This window comes from Ursus arctos, unplaced genomic scaffold (assembly GCF_023065955.2).
Source record: "Ursus arctos isolate Adak ecotype North America unplaced genomic scaffold, UrsArc2.0 scaffold_8, whole genome shotgun sequence".
In the NCBI taxonomy this organism is placed as follows: domain Eukaryota; kingdom Metazoa; phylum Chordata; class Mammalia; order Carnivora; family Ursidae; genus Ursus; species Ursus arctos.
Window position 1 is genome coordinate 16,196,259 of NW_026623100.1, and position 18,021 is coordinate 16,214,279.

Here is an 18,021-nt window from a genome sequence, read left to right on the forward strand (position 1 = left end):
AATTCTTACAATAATTTTGCTGACTTCATAGTAGCTTTTCATCGTTTTCTCAATTAAGAGCTAGTGCTACTTCTAGAAAAGTTTAGAAACTATTGCTTTGGAGCAAAATGCAGTAGGCTAGAGAGCACTTGCAGAATTCTTGTAAAAGAATTTATTGGATATCAGGAAAAAAAAATCCTTGCAGTGTAACCTGTAGCAGTGCATGGTAACTGTAGCTGAGCTCCTGTTAAGTGTCAGGCATATTGTATTAAGTGTTATGTAGAGTTACCTCATTTATTCCTCTTCTGGGTAGCTGTTGTCATTACTCCTGTTGCCAGGGAAAGGGGCTCAGAGCAACATGCTCCAGATCACAGAGCCAGCAGGTCGCAGAGCTGGGGTTGGCACCCAGGTCTGCACTCACGCCTTTCACACTGTAGCTCCTTCACTTACTCCTTCTCCTAGAATTCCCCAGCATGTGCTCTTATATAGCATCAGGTGAAGTGCCAGTGTAGATGCTGGCTTGATTTCACCGCTGTTAATTGGAGCACTGTATTATTAATGGAAATTAGGGATATAAGGTAAGTTAGAGGCATTTAATTTTAGTGACGTTGACTTTGGCTTATTAAATCTGCCAAGAAATACAATTCATTTAGTTGTAATTAATTTCATGTTTCTGCATCTCTAGTGCTCTTTTTGAAGGAGATTACAGGCAGGGGAGACAGTGTTTTATTAGGAAGCTTTGAGTGCCAGATGATCTCCCTTTCTATAAAATAAATACTAAACGCATTTGAATTAAAATATGGGAGTAAATAGTAACTTTGGAGATCTGCGCTATTTGTGCTTTTTGGATCATATGCTGTTTGTTATCTCAGATGAGTATGATGTGTGGTCTTGTATTTTTCAAAATAGGACCATTTTATTTTATTATTTTTTGCTTTCTTTTAGGAAAACACCAGAGTTTATTGTTGGCAGTTTTTGTCACTCCTCTTATTGATCTTCGTTCTGATTTCTCCAAATTTCAGGAAATGATAGAAACAACTTTAGATATGGATCAGGTATGTAATCTACTCTTGAATTCAAGCAGCGAAGTATTTTTGAAATGCATGTCAGAAAACCTCAGATTTTTTTTTAGTATTTAATTTTGGTATTTTTGTGAGGCACCTTTGAGACAGTGGATGTAAGATTAAGTGATGGGGCAAGTTTGTTGTTGTTGTTTTAATAACAATTGTTTTAGTGGATGAAAGATTAACAGGAAATGAATGTTGGGCATAACTGGCCTGGTTAAAGGAAATCTCACAAGTAAGAGATTTCACATACGCAACCTGAATTTTGTTATAATTTCAAGAGAGAAGGAAAATTGTAGTCCTGGAAAAGAGGAGAAGATAAAGGTAAATATGGAACATAAGAGAAGGCAATTCTCCTTTGTTTATTTTCCATGTAGGAAAGTCTTTAGGGGAAGAGGTTAGAATATGTGTGTTTGTCCTAAATAGTTGTTGATATAACTAAAAAGTTAACCATACTCTAAATACTGTTTAGTTCCAAATTTCTTGTTAATTGGTAAGAACATTTAGGGTGTAAGCAATCTATAGCCTCAGGTTTTTAACAGTGTTAAGCAGTAATTTATGTATAAATATAAAGTGGGAATAGTTTCTGAAATAGTTGAAAATACCCTTGTATGAAAATGAATTTGAAAGCAAAATTTATGAAATGGTAAAATTTACTGTCAAAAGTTCGTTTATAGAACAAATTTAATATAGAGCCATTGAACGTAGTGTTTTTCAATTTTGTGACTTTAAAAATATCTTTAAAATTTTCTACACTAAATTTTCTGTCAAAAATGATCATGCAGGGGCGCCTGGGTGGCGCAGCGGTTAAGCGTCTGCCTTCGGCTCAGGGCGTGATCCCGGCGTTCTGGGATCGAGCCCCACGTCAGGCTCCTCCCCTGGGAGCCTGCTTCTTCCTCTCCCACTCCCCCTGCTTGTGTTCCCTCTCTCGCTGGCTGTCTCTATCTCTGTCAAATAAATAAATAAAATCTTTAAAAAAAAAAAAAAAAAAAAAAAAAAAAAAAAATGATCATGCAGGGATTATGTGATCTCACATTATTCATATCACGGTAATGGTTTGGTTTGCTAATTGTTAGATTCTTTGCATTCTTCTTAATAACTGGATTTGAGTTAATGTTTGCCCTATGGGATGTCGATTTATTTATTTTTTTTACTGGATTGTTAACTGGGGTTTAAAACAGTTAAAGCTCCTTTACTCTGTGCTCTTTGGATTTAGACGTCCATGCATATGTAGATATAGGTATAGATGCTTCACTTTCCTGGTACTGTTTTATCAGGGATAGGCCCAAGCAGCCAAAAACTTGCACTGTTCACCCCTCATTTGGGAAAACTTGCATTTTAGCTACTGTTACCTCTGTAATGTTGCTGTTAGCAGAATGATTTTGGATTTTAGAACTTTCAGATCAATGGGGGGCAGAAATACTGCTCGTAGACACGTGATGCTGAAACCACCACTGCCTCCAGGAGCTGAGGATGTGGCCTTACCTGTGATGGGGCAGAGTCGGATATTTGTAAATGGTCTTTATTTGTTTTTTTTACTTTTTATTTGCTTATTTATTTGAGAGGAAGAGCCGGGGAGAGACAAGCACACTCCTCACTGAGGACCCTGAGATTGTGACCTGAGCTGAAACCAAGAGTTAGGTGCTTAACTGACTGGGCCACCCAGGCGCCCTTATAAACATTCTTTAAATGAAAGTATGTAAAGGTGTAGTTCTTGGTGGTTAATAAAAGCTCTGACTAAAATAGGGAGGGGGAAGGCAAGAATCAGAGCATTTCATTGTCTCCGCGGCTTAGCTTTGCTGAAATGATGCAGTTGATTCTGCGCTTTGTGGTGAACTTTATTCTTCTAAAAGTTGCCATGCTTAAATATTGTGGGTCTCAGACGAAATCATGTATCAGAACCAACTGGTGGGCTTGCCGAAACAGATTGCGGGGCTCCATCCCCAGAATGAGAATCTTTCAGTCTGGGGTGGGGCTAGAAAATTTGCATTTCTCACATGTACCCAAATGATGCTGCTTGTCTGGGGACCACACTTTGAGAACTACTTGCTAATAAATAAATTACTCCTAATAAATTAGGAATGCAGTTATATTTCAAAGTGAGAATGGGCATGTGATTTCTTTTCACCAGTTTGCAGCCTGCTGCAAGTGTTGCGCTCTTGGGCAGTCACTGGGCATTATCTGGCCAGAAGTTGGTGTGTATAAATTGAGAATGTTTGGGGCGCCTGGGTGGCACAGTTGTTAAGCGTCTGCCTTCGGCTCAGGGCGTGATCCTGGCGTTCTGGGATCGAGCCCCACATCAGGCTTCTCCGCTGGGAGCCTGTTTCTTCCTCTCTCACTCCCCCTTCTGTGTTCCCTCTCTCGCTGGCTGTCTCTCTCTGTCAAATAAATAAATAAAATCTTAAAAAAAAAATTGAGAATGTTTAAGAGTTTCTTAAAATCTGTAGCCCCTTTGTCAATGTACAGATCTTCTGTTGAAGACCCCGTGCCGTTGCCTTTTCATCTGGGTCATCACAGTCACAGCCCTGCCCAGTAGCTGTGGAGGCCCTGCCTAATAGGACCTCTCTTCTCCCTCTCCCGCTCTTGGACAGTAAAAGCTGTCACTGCAGTAAGCATGTTTGCATCGTACATAAGGTATTAGCCACTACTGTGATAAAGCAGGATGATAAAATGTTGGATACTTTGCTTCATATTATGCCTTTTGATTTACTTCCTCCCCACCCTCTGGCCTTCCTTCCCTCTTGACATGCAGTATTTTGAGCACATAGATCCAGCCCTTGGGAATACATACCTACTGGCAGCAAATAAGCCAAAATGATGATGTACCAAAATACCAGGATGTAAACTTTTAAAGTGTTTTCTTTATTTGAAGTTTGTCTACTTATAAAGGTAACACTATTAGAACAAGTGAAACAAAATGATACAAAAAAGTATAGAGGCAAAAGCAACCATTTTTCCCTCTTCAGATGAACAATGTTGGCAGCCTGGTCTGCTTCCTCCAGCTCCATTATATTAGCTTTCCTTATTGTGGGTTAGGATTTTTTACTTTGATCTGAAATATTTGACACATATCTGTCAAACTAGACTCTACTGTGTAAAATAGTAGTGTTAATATTTGAATGATGCTATGGGGTTAGAGTGTCTGGGAAGGGTGGATTTTAGGAAGGCAAGCAGTACAATTATATGGATGTGGACTGGAAAAGAAGAGGTCATTTATCCTAATTTCATTGCTGTCATTTAAGATTATAACAGACCTTGATTTCTTAATCTGAAAGGAGAACATTAAGTAGTTACCTTTGTAGGGGAGACAAAACTTTTTTTCTGTTCTCTTCTCATTGTTTGGAAGTCTGCTAATTAAACTGATAAACAGATTAGTACGAGAACGGACAGATATTTGAGTTCACAGAAAAATGGGACTCAAGGAGGCTGTTAGAGTTTGGGGCTTATATACTGTTGGTTGGGGAATAGGAGATGGAAAAGGGGCACTTAGGGGGAAAACAAATGACTTTAGAAGTGATTTATGAGCTCTTTGGAGAATATATGATAATTTTGACTTCTTTGGTTGTAAAACTCTGGGAGGGGATTTACAACAACTGAGTTCTTTTGGGGAGGCTCTGCTTTTAGAAAGATAAGAGAGTTCAGAAACAAAGTCTATTCTCGGATGCTTTCATCTTGGAATAATTTTTATGCCACTATGGCATATTCTGGACCCCTCATCTACATTAAGTACTGTGTCAATAAGATATGAGTTGTGGATCCCCCCCCCCCCCCGAGTAGACTGATTGAGGTTAAACTCAGTATCTGTTAGGACTCTTTATTTTGCACGTAACTTTAAACCTCAGTACACCCTGGCTTATGAAATTAGAAGTCTAGAAATAGGGGGCGCCTGGGTGGCATAGCGGTTAAAGCGTCTGCCTTCGGCTCAGGGCGTGATCCCGGCGTTATGGGATCGAGCCCCACATCACGCTCCTCTGCTATGAGCCTGCTTCTTCCTCTCCCACTCCCCTGCTGTGTTCCCTCTCTCGCTGGCTGTCTCTATCTCTGTCGAATAAATAAATAAAATCTTTAAAAAAAAAAAAAGTCTAGAAATAGGATAAGCTTTAATTGAGAGTTGCTTGATCCAGCAGCTCAATGATACCATCTAAAAGACCTGATTTCTTGATCTCTTCTATCTTTGTGATTTGCATTTCAACTAAACGCTGGTTCATCTTTGGTCCTGGGTTGGCTGCCTACCGGTAGCAATTCATGCAACATTTCAAGGACGAATCATGCAAGTTGTCTTGATGGGACCATTTAAGCAGTGATTGTGGCCAGGGATATAGAACGTGATGATGGGCCCAAGATAACTAGGGGTGGGTATCCCTCTGTTGGGAGGTACGCAGAATGAGAGAGAACTACTGGGAAGGGGGAAGGAGGGGAATGACTGTGGTATAGACAGCCAGCCATGTCTACTAAGATACGGCCCTGTAACTAAAGGCTTTCATGTTTTACAGTGCGATGCGCTTTTAAATCAACATCATTCCTCGTTAAAACCTGCTCTGGGTTCTCGAGGGAATTGGCCTAATATAATATCTTCTTTATTCTGTTATAAGCCTTCAAACTTACCTTGGGTTATGAAGTGAATTCAACCCTTCACTGTCATTGTAGATATTTGTAATGAATTTACGCATTCAAATTACATGACTCAGAACTACTTTGAACAAACCTCAGAGGATAGCAATCATTTCATGTATGATTTCTGAAAGCTTTACTCATGTTTTCCAGCTGTGCACTTAGGAGCTTAAGTGATGAAGGGAGCAGTCATTTACATGCATGGTTGGCTTAATTTGTCTTTCTTCCTAGTCTTAGCTTTGTATCTAATGCTTCAGGTGTTTTTGTGTCTGCTTTCCATAAATCTAATGAAAAGATTTTCTGTTTCTGAAGTAAATAGAAATGTAGATCTATACTGCCCCCAGGACAAGGTTCAAAAAGGCAATGAGTTTTCACCAAAAAATAATTTCATTCAGTTAGATTGGGTGATTCAGTGAGATATATTAAATTTTAAAATCTTTCTATACTATTTTTGAGCATTTTATCTTTTAATACTAGTTTTCACGTACACTTATTATTGACATTTCCTCTATTGGAAAAGTAGTAATGTTAGATAATCTTTATTGACAGTACTGGGATGCAAAAAATTGAAATAGTTTTTAAAACCGCAGTTGCATGATCCTAATACAACTATGTCATTGTGTGACTATATGTAAGCTGTAAAGATACTGTAGTCTATAAATGCTTCAATAATTTTGTTCTTGGAAATGAAAAAAAAATCACAAAAGGAAGTATTCATATTCTTCCACCTAGAATTATCTCTAAATACATGTTGACATTTTTGCTTATAGTTGTCCTTGTTTTCTACTTTTTATTTTTATTTTTTTGATTGAAGTATAGCCGACACACTATGTTAACATTAGTTTCAGGTGTACAACATGGACAGCTCAGTGGGTAATGCTCTGCTCACCACACAACTCTACTACAGTACCATTGACTAGATTCCCTAAGCTATACCTTTCATCCCTGAGACTTACTAATTCCGTAACTGAAAGCCTGTACCTCCCATGCCCCTCTGCCGATGTTGCCTATCCTCGAGTCCCCTTCCCTTCTGGCAGTTATCTGTTCTTTGTATTTATGGGTCTGTTTCTGCTTTTGTTTGTTGGTGGACCTTTAGGTTCTTTCTGACTCTGGGCTATTATGATTAGGGCTTTTGTGAACAGTGATATGCAAGTATTTGAGTACCTGTTTCCAGTTCTTCTAGGTATTTATTTAGGAGTAGAATTGCTGGGTCATACGGTAATTTTATGTTTAGCTTTTTGAGGAATCACTAAATTGTTTTTCAAAGTGTCTGCACCATTTAACATTCCCACCAGCAATATAGGAGGATTCCAGTTTCTTCACATTGTTGCTAATAATTCTTCTTCTTCTTTCTTTCTTTTTTTAAGATTTATTTATTTTAGAGAGTGAGAGAGCAGGTGTGTGTGGGGGGTGGCGGTCAGAAGGGGGGGAGAGAAATCCTCAAAAAGACTCCCTGCTGAGTGCAGAACCCAACGAAGGGCTCAGTCCTAGGACCCAGAGATCATGACCTGAGCCAAAATCAAGAGTCGCTGCGTAACCAACTGATGAGGCACCCAGGTGCCCCTATTCTTTGTTTTTTGGGTATTTGTCTTAACAGCCAGTCTAGTGGATGTGAAGTGGTATTTTCATTATGGTTTTGATTTGCATTACCCTGGTGGCTAATGATGTTGGGCATGCTGTCATATATTTGGTGGCCATTTATTCCTGTATCTTTGGAGAAATTTCTGTTCAGATCCTTTGCTCATTTTAAAATTGGGTTGTCTTTTTGTTGTTGAATTATAAGAGTTCTTTATATATTCTGTTCTTTAAGAAATACGTACTTTCTGAGTTTTCCACTTGCCTCAGGTTGTTCATAGTGATGATTATTTTTTAAAAACACTGCTGTACTTGCAGATATATTACCTGCTTATTTTTAATATAATTTGTGCCTCCCCCAACATTTCCTCCTTTTCATAGTTTGTCTTTTTTTTTTAGAGAATCAGTTTATGACTTTTTAAATCCTCGTTTGTATCTTTGCTTTTTATTTCATTAATTTCAGTTCTTATCTATATTTTTCCACCTATTTTTTGGTTTTTTTTAACCTCTTTAGTTGAGTGCTCACTATTTTTCCAGCTTTTCTTTTTCAGTAAGCACTTAAGATTACATTTTTCTTTCTATGTGTTGCTTTAGCTGAGTGTATCCTATACATTTTTAAAGGTATAGTCTCTTATTGCAATTTTCAGAATTTTATTCCTGTTATCATTTGTTTAGAAATAATTTTTTTTTAAGATTTTATTTATTTATTTGACAGAGAGAGAGAGACAGCCAGAGAGAGAGGGAACACAAGCAGGGGGAGTGGGAGAAGAAGAAGCAGGTTCCCAGCGGAGGAGCCTGATGTGGGGCTTGATCCCAGAACGCCGGGATCACGCCCTGAGCTAAAGGCAGACGCTTAATGGCTGAGCCACCCAGGCGCCCCTAGAAATAATTTCTAAGCTGGGCATGTGTCAATTTCATAAAAGTTCTCAGTGTACTTGAGGATCATGTGTGCTCCCTAATTTTGGCTACAGAGTTTTCTATATGTCCATTTGATTAGATAAAGCTTAGTTTTGTTCACATTGTCTGTAAGCTTGCTAATTTTTGATCTGAGTTATTGAGAGAAGTGTGGATTTCTTTATATAGGTCAGTCCATTATTGCTTTATATGTTTTCAACACACAGTTGTACTTTCTTTGTGGTGAACTGAACCTTCCTCATTCTTTAGGAACAGTATCCTTAGTAATGCTTTTTGCCTTAGTTTTTTTGTTTTGTTTTTTTTTGTCAGATAGTAAGAGGGCTATGCCAGAGTCCTTTTTAGTTTTTTACATGGTGTATATTTTTCCATCCTTTCTGAAAGTCTTTATGGTAACGACGCTTATAGCTGGATTTTATTTATTTTAAATCTGTTTTGATAATCTTTTTTTTTTTTTAAGATTTTATTTATTTGACAGAGGGATAGCCAGTGAAAGAGGGAACACAAGCAGGGGGAATAGGAGAGGAAGAAGCAGGCTCCCAGCGGAGCAGGGAGCCCAATGTGGGGCTCGATCCCAGGACCCTGGGATCATGCTCTGAGCCGAAGGCAGCTGCTTAATGACTGAGCCACCCACGCGCCCCTATTTTGATAATCTTTTTTAAGTGGCAGTTTGGATTTTTTTCTGCCATGTTACTTTGTGATTCCTATTCTTCCTGGTTGCCTTTACTCATTCTGTCTTTCTTATATATTAGTTGGGTTTTTAAAATTCCATTTTGGGGGCGCCTGGGTGGCTCAGTCGTTAAGCGTCTGCCTTCGGCTCAGGGCGTGATCCTGGTGTTCTGGGATCGAGCCCTGCATCAGGCTCCTCCGCTATGAGCCTGCTTCTTCTTCTCCCACTCCCCCTGCTTGTGGTCCCTCTCTCTCTGGCTGTCTCTCTCTCTCTCTCTCTCTCTCTGTCAAATAAATAAATAAATAAATAAAATCTTAAAAAAAAAAATTCCATTTTGCCTTTCCTATCCTCCCCCATCCTATCACACCCTCATTGGTTTGGAAGTTATTCACAAATTTTTACAAAAATGTGTATACATATCAAAATCAAGTCTGTCAGTATCTTCTCACTTATCCCCCAAAATACTAGGGCCTTAAGATATCTGATATCAGATTACATTTCTTCATTATTGGCTGGTATTTTAGTTCTCTGTTTTTTACCCCTTTAAATTTCCATTCTATACAGTGTGTTAAGTTTAGATTTGCCCATATGCTTACCAATTTCTTTGCTATTCATTCCTTCTTCTGAATATTCTTTAGGAGTTGTTTTATTGGCAGTCTGTTAGTTAGGTTTTGTTTGTTTGAAAAGGTCTATATCACCATTGTTCTTGAAGGAAATTTTTGTGGGTGTACAATTCCAGATTGATAGTGATTTTTCCTTAGTATCTGTAAGATTGTATTGTGCTGTCCTTTGGCTTGAATTATTATTGTTGAGAACTCCTGGTTCCAGTTATTGATTCCTTTTACTGCTCTGAGTCCAAAAGTGGATTTCTTTTTTCTGTTTGGATTTGCTGTGTTTTCTTTTCTTTTCTTTTTTTTTTTAAAGATTTTATTTATTTATTCGACAGAGATAGAGACAGCCAGCGAGAGAGGGAACACAAGCAGGGGGAGTGGGAGAGGAAGAAGCAGGCTCACAGCGGAGGAGCCTGACGTGGGGCTCGATCCCATAACGCCGGGATCACGCCCTGAGCCGAAGGCAGATGCTTAACCGCTGTGCCACCCAGGCGCCCCTGCTGTGTTTTCTTAATCAGAGAATTCTTTAATCAGTTCAGGAAAATTATCAATCATTATCTCTTTAAATGTTGTGTTCCTTCATTCTCTTCTCTTAAAACTGTGATTGGGCATATGTTAGACTTTCACATTCTTTTTCTGCCATGTGTCTGTGCTGCTCTCTTTGTGATTACTTCAGATGTTCCAATTCACTGAGTGTCTCTTCAGCTCTGATATGTTTAACCAGCCCATAGGCTTTTTTCCCAATGATTTTATTTGTTATTTATAAAAGGTATTTGGTTCATTTCTAACTCTGCCTAGTCTTTTTTTTAAAGTGGTATTTTGTCCTTTGCTCATGTATTCCATTCTCCATTCTATTACTTCAGACATTTTAATATACTTAATATTCCATATCTAAAATTTCTTGGTTTAAATTACCCCTGTTTCTGCTGAGTCTTTTTTTACTCTTATTGTTGGTGGCTTCTTTCCTTGTTTGTTATGTATATTTAGATTATGAATTTGCATATTTCTGGGTTATGTCTGTGCAAATCATACATCCTCCCCCTCCCTCAGATAAAACTTGCTCTTGCCATATATCCCACAGTGTAAGCCAGGAACACTTTTTTTTTTTTTTTAAAGATTTTGTTTATTTATTTAGAGAGAGAGAGAGAGAGCAAGAGAGTGCGTGGGCAGGGGGAGGGGCAGGAGGAGAGGAAGAGAGATGAGCATGGAGCCTGACGTGGGGTTGATGCGGGGTTCGAGATCATGACCTGAGCTGAAATCAAGAGTCAGATGCTCAACCGACTGAGCCACCCTGGCTCCCCATAAACCAGGAGCACTTTTAAGTTAATTTTTCAGCCTGGAGCTTTTGTGATTTGTTGGAGCAAAGATTTAGCTGCTAAAAAAGAAGCCCCAAATAAATAATGGTGACTTAAACAAGAATATGGGCTTAATTTTCTGTCAGAGCAGTGTGAACACAGCAGCACAGGGCTGGCAGGATAGCCCTGCTGTCTCCGTGACCTGCCTCTTCCTTCGTTGCTCCAGAACAGAACCCTTAGGGTATTGCCTTCAGAGTCCAGGTTGGCTTACTACCTCATCTTTGTTCCAGTGAGTGGGAGAGGACAAAAGGGGAAGAGCAGGACACATTATGAAAATGGTACACATCATTTCCGCTCATGTTCTGTTGGCCAGGATTTAGTCCTATCCCCATACCTAGCTGCAAGGGAAGCTGGAGATGGATTCTTTGTTCTTAGTAGTTTTGTATCCTGTGAAGAGTGGTCAGATCTATTACTGTAGAAGGAAGGGGTAAGAGAAATGGCAACAATGAGCAGGCTTTTTCCACTGCCAACAAAAATAGACGGTTGAAATCCCAACCCCAGTGAAGGCTGGCTTTTTGTCAGGTAGGAAATTCTGTCTTTTCCTTCCCTTTCTTGGGGACTCAGGCTGATAGAGGAATTTTTAAAAAAGATCTATCTATCTATCTATCTATCTATCTATTTATTTATTTGAGAGAAAGGGCACAAGTGCAGGGCGGAGGGAGAGGGAGAAAAGCAGACTCTCCACTGAGCATGGAACCCCACTGCACAGGGTCCCAAACGGGGCTGATGCAGGGGACCATCCCAGGACCCGGAGATTATGACTGGAGCCAAAACCAAGAGTCAGCTGCTTAACAGACTGAACCATCCTGGCACCCCTAAAGATGGCTGTTAAAAATGGTTCTTGTGGCCTGGCTTTATGCTGGCAACCCTCTACTCTGCAGGGCCTCTGACCTCTAGTTTCTTTTTTTAACTCAACTATACATTTGAAAAAATGCTTATAATATTTAGTATTTCTAGGATAGTGGAGTGCTTTTGTTTGTTTTAAGCTCTCCAGTATCTTCCCTATTTATTTTCTCCTAATTACTTAAATCTATCTTTCATGTAACTTCTCTGATTATAGCAAGTCTTTCTACTATAGTAGTACAGGTAAATTTTTTTTTATAAGGTTTTACTAATTTATTTGAGAGAGAGAAATCACAGGTTGTGGGGGCAGAGGGAGAGGGAGAAGCAGACTCCCCACTGAGCAGGGAGCCCAGCGAGGTGCTCCATCCCAGGACCCTGAGATCATGACTTGAGCTGAAGGCAGACACTTCTGCCACCCAGGTGCCCCAGTAATACAGGTAACTTGATCCAACAGTATCTTTTCTCTTTGGTATGTTGTGTTTATTCATATTTAAATGATGGTGTTAGGACCTAACTTCCTTTCATTCTTAGTTCTTTTATCTCTCTGTTTCTTAATTTCATTATCCCGAGTTCCAAGCCTGGATTTCTTTTTCTCCATCTCCTGTGTGTAGTCTGATGTAATGAGTGTGTGTGTTTCTGGTGATAGGTGGGTGATGTTGTTGGACAAACAACTAGAGGTCATTCCCCCTCCTGAGACCAGAAAGCGGAAGGATACTGGTTCTGCTTTCTTCTCCAGATTTAGCAGGATTCTTGGGGTTTTGTGGCTTCTGGAAGATGGGGGTGAAGATAAGAGCTTGACATGGCTCTGCCTCTCAAGCTCACTGGAAGAGGCAAATTCTTTAGCAGTGTCAGTCCACCATGGTAGCATTATTTTCCCTTGGAATTATCCTAAGTCTTGCTTCTTTTTTTTAGATCATCTTTACTGTCTGTTTGAATCAACTGTATGATATTATTGATGTACCATTGTGCAGATGTGTGATGTTTATCATTTCTGGGTTTTGCTGTAACAGATAAATCTACAGAGATCTTATTCATCCCTGTGTTGTTTTGCATCTATTGCATTATTCTTTAGGTTGAATTCCTGGGAGTAGAATTTCTGTGTCAAAGGGTGTAACAAATATCTCTGAATCTTGTCTCATACTGCCTTTTTTTAAGGTTATAACAACTTAGATTCTCACCAGAAATGAATGAGTATACTAATTTCACTGTAGCTTCATTAGTATTTGGTGGTAGAATTTTTTTTTCCTTTAAAAAAAAATAGCTGTAGAGGGTCGTCTGGGTGGCTCAGTCGTTAGGCGTCTGCCTTCGGCTCAGGGCATGATCCTGGCGGTCTGGGATCGAGCGCCACATCAGGTTTCTATGCTGGGAGCCTGCTTCTTCCTCTCCCACTCCCCCTGCTTGTGTTCCCTCTCTCGCTGGCTGTCTCTATCTCCGTCAACTAAATAAATAAATAAAATCTTAAAAAAAAAAAATAGCTGTAGAATAATATCTAAAGGTTACTTTAATATTCGTATCTGTTATTGTTGAGCTTTCGCATTTTCCTGTGGGTTAGTTTACTACTTATTTTCTCATCTGTGAGTTGTATGTTTTTATATTTGCCCATTTAATGACCTTGATATTTTTCAAATACATGTAGACCAAGTTCCTTTATAAAAAAAAGTTAATCTTTCCATTTTTACATTTTGCATAGCTATTTTTACAAATCTTTGTTTTTTTTAATTAGGTTTATTCAGAAATTTAAATTTTAGTAGAATGAAATCTTGTCAGTTTAAATTGAGAAAGTTATTTGATAAATGTTTTATTCTTTTTTTTTTTTGCTAGCTTTTTGTAATTTTAATTCCTTATCCTTGTGTTCACCTTTGGTATGTGAAGAAGGTTTGCTCTGAATGAGTGGAGAGTAATTGGAAAGAGATTATATTAATCCCATTTATTAAGTTTTTAAAAATCTCCTTGTCTTAGAAAACTGATTCTCCTGTATTGTCTTTTCTACATAATTATTTTTAGTAGTGTGTGCTTATTTGTTTAATAGGCTCCACACCCAAAGTGGGGCTTTAACTTAATCCCTGAGGTCAAGAGTCCCATGCTCTGAACCAGTCAGGCTTCCCTCCCCTAATTCTTAATAGTTCTTAGTGTCTGTAAGGATATGCTTCATTCTTTTTAAAAGGTATTCTTTCCTAATTTTGTCTACATTTTAATTGTTTTGTTTTAAAAAGGGATTCCTATTGTACAGTCTCTTAGGAGTGAGGAGATGTTAATGTTTGATTTGGTTTTCTCTTCATGGTTTACCTTTTTGCTTACCAGTTGTTTTAAATATTTCAGTAAGCAGTTATTATTTTTTTTTTTTATAAAAGTCCTAAGTAGTTGGGGCGCCTGGGTAGCTCAGTTGGTTAAGCGTCTGCTTTCAGCTCAGGTCATGATCCTGGGATCCTGGGACTGAGTTCTGTGTTGGGCTCCCTGCTCAGCGGAGAGCCCGCTTCTCCCTCTCCCTCTGCCTGCTGCTCTGCCTGCTTGTGCTCTCTCTGCCAGAGAGAGAGAGAGAAAGTATTTTTTAAAAAGTCCTAAATAGTTAAGACTTTGTTTCTAAATATTTTGTGTATACATTTGCCATTGTAAGTGAGATCTGTCTTTTATTATGATTTCTTGATGGCTATTATTGGTAAGAATTTAGGGAAACAAAGTATTTAAGAGAGATTTTTTTTTTTAAGATTCTATTTGTTTATTTTAGCAGGGGGAGGGGCAGACAGAAGGGGAGAGAGAGTATCCCAAGCAGACTTCACTCTGTGCATGGAGCGTGATGCCAGCTAGATCCCAGGACCCTGAGATCATGACCTGAGTGGAAATCAGGAGTCAGACACTCAATTGACTGAACCACCCAGGCTTTCCCTTGAAAGATATTAATTAACTTCCAGTTTGAAGAAATGAAATTCTGTAGCTTTTTAAAAAAGTTTTGAGGTTCCTAAGATGGATCCTTGGTTTGGGTAAAAACTACACATTCTGTTATAGGCTGTGAACATTGGACATTCTTTAGTAATGTTTAGGAAGAACATATTGAACATTGTTTAGGGGTAAGTGTAAATAAAAATACTGAATACTACTAGTGACTTAAACTCTGCATCTTTTTCATCTAAGTAATTTTTGGATGTGTAGTGCTCTAAGCTCCTTATAAACAGAATTTTACGTAAAAATCTAATAAATGGAAACTCCTTAATTGGCAGAATAACTTAAAACATAAGTTTAACTCAAAATACAAGTGAAATTTAAGTGAAGGAAAAGAAAATACATTGTTATTTTCATCTTTACCCATCATTTATAAAATTTAGCCGTTCTTTGTTATGTCTAGGTGGAAAACCATGAATTCCTTGTAAAACCTTCATTTGATCCCAATCTGAGTGAATTAAGAGAAATAATGGATGACTTGGAAAAGAAGATGCAGTCAACATTAGTAAGTGCAGCAAGAGATCTAGGTAAGAGGGCCTCATTGGCGGTTTGAATAATTCTTTTGTCTATGTAGTATCCCCACTGGTGTAGAATTACTCTCCTGGAAGACACAGTGGATCACGCTGCTTCCTTGTTTAAAGTGCAGGCCTTTCTTCCACAGAATAAAATTACAAAGACTTCCAAGTTGAGGTACAGGATACTTTGCATCTGGAGCCTCACCCTCTTCCAGATTTGTCTCTTACCAACTCTCCAACCCCAGGATGATTCCACATTCCTGCCAGACAAATTAACCAAGAGGCCCTTGCATCATTTCCTTGAAATAGGATCAGTATTAAATGTCACCTCCTCTGTAAGCTTCATTCTACTAGGAATAGTTCATTGATTTGGCCTTGGGGTTCCCAGGCACTTCATTAACATCAGCTTTTTTTAAATGTCTGCCTTTCATACTAGATTTTTTTTTTTTTTTTTTTGAGAAGGAGAGAAGGCGTGCGTCAGTGGGGGGAGGGGCAGAGGGAGAAGGAGAGAAAAAAGCTTAAGCAGGCTCCTCCTCACCTAGTGTAGAGCCCAGTGTGGGACTCAATCCCAGGACCCTGAGATCATGACCTGAGCCGAAATCAAGAGTCTGCCGCTTAAACAACGGAGCCACCCAGGTGCCCCATGCTAGATTATTAATTCCCTAGTTAATCTCGTGTTATTCACGCTAATTTGTTCTGAATTTATGAACCTTTTGGTTTGAGCATCTCTCATATGTATGTTGACTAAATAAATATATTTAGCATATTAGAAGACCCGTCAAGCAAGGACCACCCTGCCCTATGCATGCGGGGGGGGGGGGAGGCCTGGGGGGGACGGGTGTAGGTCTTTATGATAATCACCTGTGACCAACAAAGAATAACCAGACCCTAAAAAGGAAGTAAGCCATTGAGGGTGTTATCAATAGAGATGTTAAAGGATTTAAGTTCCCTGGTTAACTTTCCATAAAAGACCAACCCTGAAGTTGCCAGTGAGGACCCTCTCACTCTTGAGAGCTGTTTCTGTATCTTCACTTACTATACTTCCTTTTTTTTTTTTTTTTTTAAAGATTTTATTTATTTATTCGACAGAGATAGAGACAGCCAGCGAGAGAGGGAACACAAGCAGGGGGAGTGGGAGAGGAAGAAGCAGGCTCCTAGTGGAGGAGCCTGATGTGGGGCTCGATCCCATAACGCCGGGATCATGCCTTGAGCCGAAGGCAGACGCTTAACCGCTGTGCCACCCAGGCGCCCCCCACTTACTATACTTCTGACGCTTTACACACACACGCGCACGCACAAGACCTCTGAGGCAGTAATTCTTACTAAACTTATGGAGAATCTGATGGAAGTTATGAATCCTATTCCTAGAAATATGTCCATACCTACATATACAAAAAATTTTGCAAATAGTTACCATGGAGAATTCATATATGGACTAGACCCTGGGTAAAGAATCTTTGCTTTTTTTTACCCTTCTCATTGCATAGCTTTCTACATTCTTTCTATGATCTCTTTCCTCCCCAGCCCAGTGAAATCTGTCTTTAGTTCTTTGCTGCTGCTAATATTTGATAGCCATGCTTTAGCAATTGAATTTGTAGATACGATCTCTCTTTTCTGATTTATACTCTGAAGATCACCTTGATGAATGAGATGATGGGGACAGACTTACAAAAACTCAAAGATCTTAGGTAAATAAAATCTAGCTGATTGGTCATTGCATATTTTGTGAAGTTTCCTACACTTAACAGAAAATATGTGTCCTAACAGAAAATATGTGTCCTAGTTTTATAGAGTTTCATTGTGAGAGTCTTAAGTTTTTGTTTGGAAAGTGTGTTTGTTCACTTTAATCCTACTCTGTATTAGTTCCAGAGAAATGCTTCAGTGAAGTAAAGAACCCTGGTGCAGAGCTCCTCAAGGGCGGGGGCCGGATCGTATCCGTCCTCGTGCCCTTAGCCCACTGCTGTGCTCTGCAGTCTTGGATGGGTGTACCTGGAAAGTACTTCCACGTCAGAAGCTACCATTAATAGGAGAGTTCGAGGATTTTATAGATAGCCTTCATTCATGTAGTTTTTGAGTGAAGTAGAATTTGAATATTTCCCGGTTAGATTGTCTTAATAATTTCCACTGTGCTGTCTTGTAATAAGAGTTAATTATTTTAAACATTTACATTGAAAGATGGCTGTAGACGTCTATGACATACTTTTTCTTTATTTCCATATTATGAAGGTTTGGATCCTGGCAAACAGATTAAACTGGATTCCAGTGCACAGTTTGGTTATTACTTTCGCGTAACATGTAAGGAAGAAAAAGTCCTTCGTAACAATAAAAACTTCAGTACGGTGGACATTCAGAAGAATGGTGTTAAATTTACCAACAGGTTTGTATGCCTACGTTATTTTGTTAAGCCTTCAATAGGTCCATGGAACTAAATTATTCTCTGATGTGACATGAATGTTCTATGATAAGGAAGTTTTACTTTACTTGTTAATTGATATGAGGTATCAAGTAAGAATGAAGCGTTCTTTTCTTATAAGAGCCTCATCAGGTGTTCCAACACCCCTCGTTAAATAACTCTTTTCCTTATTGACTGAAGTGACACTCTGGGTCTGTTTTTTTGTTTTTTGTTTGTTTTGTTTTATAAAGATTTTATTATTTGAGCGAGAGCACAAGCAGGGGGTGGGTGTGGAGAGGGAGAAGCAGGCTCCCTGCTGAGCAGGAAGCCTGGAATGGGGGCTCTCTCCCAAGATCCTGGAATCAAGCCCTGCATCAGGCTCTCTGCTCATTGGGGAGTCTGCTTCTGCCTCTCCCTCTGCCCCTCCTCCAGCTTGTGCTCTCACTCGCTCACTCACTCTCTGTCTCTCAAATAAATAAAATCTTTACCAAAAAAAAAAAAAGATTGTTCTTGGGCACCTGTGTGGCTCAGTTGGTTAAGCATCTGCCTTTGGTTCA

The 18,021-nt window shown here is 39.1% G+C and overlaps 1 protein-coding gene across 1 annotated transcript in view; it reads left to right on the forward strand.

Annotated features, from left to right (window-relative positions):
• The window catches only part of MSH2 (mutS homolog 2), a 73,065-nt gene that overhangs the window by 41,114 nt on the left and 13,930 nt on the right, over window positions 1-18,021 (forward strand). Inside the window, exons 8-10 of the mRNA XM_026486318.4 lie at window positions 925-1,034; window positions 14,961-15,084; window positions 17,299-17,449. Of these exons, the coding sequence (XP_026342103.1) occupies window positions 925-1,034; window positions 14,961-15,084; window positions 17,299-17,449 (385 nt within the window). The remainder of the gene's footprint in view (window positions 1-924; window positions 1,035-14,960; window positions 15,085-17,298; window positions 17,450-18,021) is intronic.